The sequence below is a fragment of the Mytilus edulis genome, chromosome 8, assembly GCF_963676685.1.
Source record: "Mytilus edulis chromosome 8, xbMytEdul2.2, whole genome shotgun sequence".
NCBI classification, from domain to species: Eukaryota; Metazoa; Mollusca; class Bivalvia; order Mytilida; family Mytilidae; genus Mytilus; species Mytilus edulis.
This window is the reverse complement of record NC_092351.1, coordinates 43,156-49,884: the sequence shown is the minus strand read 5'-3', so window position 1 is coordinate 49,884 and position 6,729 is coordinate 43,156. Positions and strand designations below refer to the sequence as shown.

The 6,729-nt window shown below is 33.7% G+C and overlaps 1 protein-coding gene and 1 pseudogene across 1 annotated transcript; one reads left to right on the top strand and one right to left on the bottom strand.

Moving 5' to 3' along the window:
* Window positions 1-3,476: 3,476 nt before the first annotated feature.
* Window positions 3,477-4,157, top strand: LOC139486660 (putative nuclease HARBI1 pseudogene; annotated as a pseudogene).
* Window positions 4,158-4,505: 348 nt separating this feature from the next.
* On the bottom strand, window positions 4,506-6,729 carry LOC139486853 (myb/SANT-like DNA-binding domain-containing protein 4). Its single transcript, XM_071271924.1, has 2 exons — window positions 5,786-6,729; window positions 4,506-4,880 (listed from the first exon to the last, which is right to left on the bottom strand). Exons 1-2 carry the CDS (start codon window positions 5,826-5,828, stop codon window positions 4,549-4,551), a joined length of 375 nt encoding a protein of 124 aa, XP_071128025.1. The 5' UTR covers window positions 5,829-6,729; the 3' UTR covers window positions 4,506-4,548.

Sequence of the window (6,729 nt, the reverse complement as noted above, 5' to 3'; positions counted from 1 at the left end):
AATTGTTTGTTTCTGCAACTGTAAGGGGTATTAAATCTAATAAGTAATCTGGGGCGTCCTCTTTCATAATTTTGTAAAATAAAGTTTATTTCTTAACTTCCCGTCTAATCTTTAATTTTTCCCATCCCGTCTCTAAATAAAGTGAATGAGTGCTAGCATAGCTTGTTAGACCAGTGACAATACGTGCTGCTTCCAGTTGTAATTTTTCTAATCTTTCAGAATTCAACTGTCCGCAATTATCCCAAACTTCAGAAGAATATTCTAGAACAGGCGTTATAAAATATATTTTTTCTAAATATACCCTTTTTAGTCGGAATTTCAAACGTCTAAGAACATTTAATTGTTTTGATACCTTTTCTAATAAAGAATAAGCATGCTTTGTTCACTTACAGTCACTGCTAAAAAAATATGCCTAAGTTATTTTTTTGAATTTTTGTTACTAAATAACATGATATTAGTTTTATTTGCATTGAATTTAACTAGCCAATCATTTGCCCAGGAATTAATATTTTGTAGATCGATATTTATCATAGATTGGAGAGTAGTTTCATCTGGAGCAGTATGTCCAATAGATGTATCATCTGCAAACATTCTACTTAATCCAATCATATAATATCAGAAATGAATATCAGAAATAAAAGAGGACCCAGTACCGAACCCTGTGGAACACCAGCTTTAAGATTACCCAATTCTGAAGTCGCCTCTTTTAATACTACCCTCTGAGTTCTATTTGTTAAGTAACTTTCAAGCCATATTAATAGATTGCCTTTTATACCATATTTTTCTAACTTAAGAAGTAGACCCCTTATCCATACTCGATCGAATGCCTTGCTTACATCGGCAAAAGTTAAACTTGTATAGAATTTATTGTCAAAAGCATGCACGATAGAATGATACATCTCAATTAGTTGATGAAAAGTAGAGCAGCCGGGTAGGAAACCAGACTGAAATTTATACAGAAGTTTGTTAAAAACTAAATGATTGAATATATGTTTATATATTATTTTTTCTAGTACCTTGCTCACGCAAGAAAGAATTAATACTGGTCTATAATTACACGGCATTGACTTATCTCCATTTTTAAATAAAGGAATAACATATGCCAATTTCCAATCTTAAGAAATATATCTTGAGAGAGTGATTTATTAAAAAGAATACATAAGGGAAGTGCAATTTCATTTTTTACTGTTATAAGCATTCTATTACTAATTTTGTCAGGACCAACAGCTTTATTTGGATCTAAAGTAGAAATGATATCTTTAACGTCTTCTAAAGTCACAGTAATTTCCGATAAAACGTTAATACCTCTATCATCGAAGTCGGTCACCTTTGTATTGTTAGCATCTAGACTAGCTATTGAACAAAAATATGTATTTAGAATATCAACTTTTTCTTTTGCATCATCAGAAAATTCAAAACTGTTACTAGGGTTTTGCATCGGTGGAATATCAATTGAAGATCTAAGGAGTTAATTATTTTCCAATTATACTCTACTATTCGTTTGCTTTAGTTCATTTAAGTTTTCATTAATATTTTCATAAAAGTTTTGTTTAATTTGTTTCTTTGAATTATTTACTCGATTCCTTTGGTTTTAAATTTCTTTTCGATTGTCATGCTTTTATTTTATTTTTAAATATTTTACGAAACCTGTCTCGTTTTCTTATTTCTTTACGGAGATTTGAATTAAACCAAATTTTATAGTTAGATCGAATAATTACTTTTTTTCGGAATGCAAGATTCAGTCACTTTTAAAAATTCGTGCGTAAATATATTGCAAGATTCATGGATGCTAATATCATTATCAAGTAATTTATTCCATTCGACCTCTTAAACCATCTGTTTCATTAAATTATAATTCCCCCTTTTATAATCCCATATTGTACGTTTGAAACTCTTTGAGTTACTGAACCCGCTTCTGACTGTTATGTAAGTACCTTCATGATCACTTATGTTTTTTATTTTCGCAGAACGCCACAAAATATAAATTGACCGTCAGTGCATTCCGATGTATTGTTGACATAGAGATTTGACTTTCGTTTTTGACTGGTAACCGATCGTATAGATACGTGGATATCATCGAGAGCAAAATAAAATTTCTTATCGCTTGTTATAAATTCATTTCTTCAGAAATTAATAATACAAAAATATTTTGACGTTAGAAATTTTTATATGCATTAAAATCTCTGCACACGCACAGAAAAATTGCGTTGACGCCTGCGGAAGAATATCACAAGAAAGTTTTGTGGGAAAATATAAATGTCTACTCAAATCCAATCTATTGGAAAAATGGAATTGATATAGAAGAGTGTCCACCATGCACTTTTATTAGATTCGTAGAAAAGAATGATATACAATTGGATGAACATTATACATACATGTAACTGCTATAAACAAATATTAATATAAGATATAACAACAAACCAGAGTATACTGATTTGTATCACAACATAATAGATATTAAAGCATTGAGGTTGAATTCCCTGTCATTTATTCATCATCCACGCACGACCTTGTCTCAGAAAAAATATATCTCTGTACATAAACCTCAGTTTCAGGTATAGAAATGTGATTTTTTTTCCTGAGACAAGTGCTTGTAACCATCCACAAGAACTTGTGTTCATCCGATGTTAAGTACTTCAGTACTTCGATTATACATTTTTTTGTACTTGTTAAACAATGTAAAAACGAAACTAAAAAGATTGAAACCGAAAACCTAAAAATAATCAGTATACTTGTTAAACAATGTAAAATCGAAACCAAAAAGATTGAAACCGAAAACCTAAAAATAATCAGTTTGGGGATGGTTTTTAAAAAAAATGTCAAAGAAGATTTAGTGTAAGATTTATATGTTGAAAATAGAAGAGCTGAACCAAAAATAATGTATAGTATAAAAAGTGCCTGAAATGCATTCCTGGGGTGGTGTTCTCGAAGCTATCTTAGGACTAGGACGTGTCCTAAGACCAACTTATGACAAGTCTTTGTCCTAAGTCGTGTTCATGAAGCTCTCTTAACTTAGGATATACCGTATTTTTCGTCATTTAGGACCTAAGATCATTCTATCTTTATCCTAACTTTAGGACACGTCTCAGACAATGATTTGTAAACAAATATGGCTGCGGCTTATGTGTACATGAGAAGAAGGCACCAGAATATTCGTAGAAATAGACTACTTAGAGACTAAGACAACCCTCTGGACTATTTAGATGACTTTGATATCATACGTAGGTACAGATTGTCGCGTCCAATGATTATTGATTTGTGCAGAAGATTTGACAATGACTTACACAGACCAACAATGAGGTCCCGTGCATTGCCTGTTTCTTTGCAGATAATGGCAGCACTTCTTTTTTTTTTTTGCCACAGGGAGTTTTCAGCTTGTAAATGCTGATGTGCATAACATATCTCGTTCCAGTGTTTCAAGGTGTGTACGAGATGTAACCCAGTGTTTGGTCAATGTATGCAATCAACACATTATCATGCCTACAGATGCAGCTAGCTTAGAAATTATAAAGCGTGGTTTCTATGAGATTTCAGACTTTCCTAATGTAGTAGGCGCCGTTGATGGAACTCATATTCGGATAAAATCTCCACCAGTAGATGAGCACATTTTTGTTAATCGCAAAAATTTCCATTCAATTAATGTACAAGGAGTTTGTGACTCTAATTTGAAATTTTTGAACATAGTCTCACAGTGGCCAGGAGCAACCCACGATGCTTTCATTTGGTCTAATTCAACTGTATGGGAATTATTCGAGAATCGAACAATTTCAGACGGATGGTTACTTGGTGATAGCGGATACCCTGTAAGACCTTGGTTATTGACACCCGTTCTGAACCCCACTACCAGAAAGCAACAAAGTTACAACGGGGCACATATGAGAACAAGAAATGTTGTTGAACGGAGTTTTGGTGTGTTAAAAGCACGTTTTCGCTGTATAGATACCAGCGCTGGAACTTTGTTGTATTCAGCTTTAATGTGTTGTCGCATTGTTGTTGCTGTTGCTGTCCTACACAATTTGTGTATAGATAACAGAATGCCTTTACCACCTGACATAAATGATTTTCCTGACCATGGACACATAGCCGGACCAGCCTATAATGGTCCTTTGAACGACGGGGCAATTGTTCGTGAAAGACTGATTAATGGAAGGTTTTGAGTGAATTAATAATAAAGTCATCTGATATAAAATGAATTATATGTAGTTTGTCTGTATTGATTGGTTGATTATTAATGAAGTATGTAGAGTTGGCACCGGAAATTGGTAGTCCTAAAAAAATATATTACCTTAAGCTGCATACTCATTGAAATCGGCTGTAATTGCTCTTTTTCCCTAAAAGAACCCGTCCTTATACCAATTTGAATGAGTCAAAGAGATAAACAAACCGTAGTATAGATCATACTGTTAATTTCTGTGTCATTGGCAATCACACCACATTTTCTTTTTTATACTCACTATTATTTACGTGTAGTTGTATAAAAAATGATATTTGCATTTAGAAATGTTTATACCAACAAAAAAGAATGTACATATCATGGGGAAAAATAATTTATTGTGTGGACGAAGTGTCAGAAGAAGTTGGTACATTTAAGCTATTGACGGAAATACCCATTTGCTGCAAGCTTAAGTTCAACTTTGTCAAATATAATTGGTATTTTTGTTCTTTGATTAGAAGTGATTTTCTTTCTATCTCCAGCCTCTGTTTCTCGGTTGCTAGTCTTTCTTGTTCAATTTTTAACCGGTCTTTTTCTACTCCCAATCTTTCCCTTTCTATCTCTACAAGTGATTCTTCTGATTCTTCTGTGTGCGGTGATGATGGTGTTCTCGTGAAAATACTGACATCGTCTTTCGCTGAACTAATGCCACTAGTAGAAGGTAAGACTGAAAAATAAAAATACATGTTGTCGTTTGTTTATGTAATATATACGTGTTTCTTGTTTCTCGTTTTTTTATATAGATTAGACCGTTGGTTTTCCCGTTTGAATGGTTTTACACTAGTAATTTTGGGGCCCTTTATAGCTTGTTGTTCGGGGTGAGTCAAGGCTGCGTGTTGAAGGCCGTACATTGACCTATTATGGTTTACTTTTTTTAAATTGTTATTTGGATGGATAGTTGTCTCATTGGCACTCACACCACATCTTCCTATATCAATGTGATTGAATAAAGATTTCAATGGACAGATGATATTTTTGAAAACGGTTTGTAAATAATGCTAAACCCCATATTATTATTTAGCCAGTGTGCACTTGTTCATGTTGTTCTAATACACTACTTTACCTGCATCTCGTTGAAATTTTCATAAATTCCTCTCTTTTTTCAAAGAGGAACATGGTTGATTAAAATTTAGCAGCTATCTAGTAAAGTCCCAATAGAAGACTAAATGTTACATATTGATTCTAGAACCGTATCGAACTTTACCAAATCGCTCAATCTATTATATTTACTGAGGTATCGTTGTCATATCAACCGGCATGTCTAGTACATTAGAAATGAACCTATGAATTATACACAAACACGTAACCAAAACTTTAACAAACGCAGTGATACATCTAGAATTTTTCATAAATTGCTGCGTGTGTGGGAGGGGGCGCCCGTTCCGGTCATGCTTCAGTGATTCACTATGTAGTCAATCAAATTTTTCATAGAAAAGGGGGGTGGGCATCCTGGGTACCACCTTAATTCGCCTCTGGGACATATTTGAGACACAAAACAAATTGTGGCTCGCTAATCTTTCAATTATATTAGTTATGAATTCATGTACGAGAATATAGAATATGTAAACTGACCTGTTTCGGACATTGATTCAATCTCATCTGTGCTCTGATCCATAGGGCTTCCAGCTGCCTGGCAGGTGTCGATTCCACCAGCAATGCCATCAATTTGTGTATCTCCGATGATTCCCACAACCTTGTTTTGCAGTGGTGTCAAACTATCTGGAGGAGGGCCCCACCAGTCTTTTTTGCCTCTCGTCTTACAAATGATGCGTGTTTCTTCACGGTACTAGTGAAGGTCGACCATTTCTTTTTTATTTCTTCGGCTGTTCTTTTATGGTTCAAGTTACAAGCATTTACCTTAGTGCAAATGGACTCCCATGCTCTTTTTTTAGCGGCGTTTGTGGTTACAGTGCTCTGTTTGCTGAATAAAATGCCCTTCTGGCTCTCCACTTGATCTGAAGGAATGTTTAGCTCTGCCTCTGTAAAGTTTGGGTTTCGTTTTTTGCTCATTCTGGTATGTGAATATGAACATCAAATGAATCGCACCATCGGTTATAAACTCGTATATATATGAAGAAATTGTGCATGGTTTTAAACTTTGAACTTAGTGTTTCACGACAAGATGACACTACGAATTCAATTCTCATGTCAAAACAAATTGTTTTCAAGTTTAATTACAATCCTTTTTGATATAATTTTATAGATTAAGATTCCGATTTAATATTTTATTTGCATTTGAAATCTTGCATTTAAAACTATACATGTAATTATAAAATCCGTAAACTATTTTATTAATTGGTTTCGTCATTAAATATTTTTTTTCAAACAAAATTATTTTATATTTTTATATTTCACACTTAGGATATGTTTAGGACGTCCTAACATAAGATGTGTCTGAGATAGCTTCAAGACACAACTTAAGAGTGTCATAAGTCGATCTTAAGTCCATCCTAAACTTAGTCTTATCTATGACTTAGGACGAATCTTAGGATAGCTTCGAGAACACCACCCCTGGT

Bases quoted from the DNA above. Each gene is read 5' to 3' on its own strand.
- LOC139486853 (XM_071271924.1), bottom strand. From the start codon at position 5,828: ATGGATCAGAGCACAGATGAGATTGAATCAATGTCCGAAACAG. The intron at 4,881-5,785 runs GTCAGTTTACAT...TTTATTTTTCAG, and splicing joins TGAATCAATGTCCGAAACAG to TCTTACCTTCTACTAGTGGC.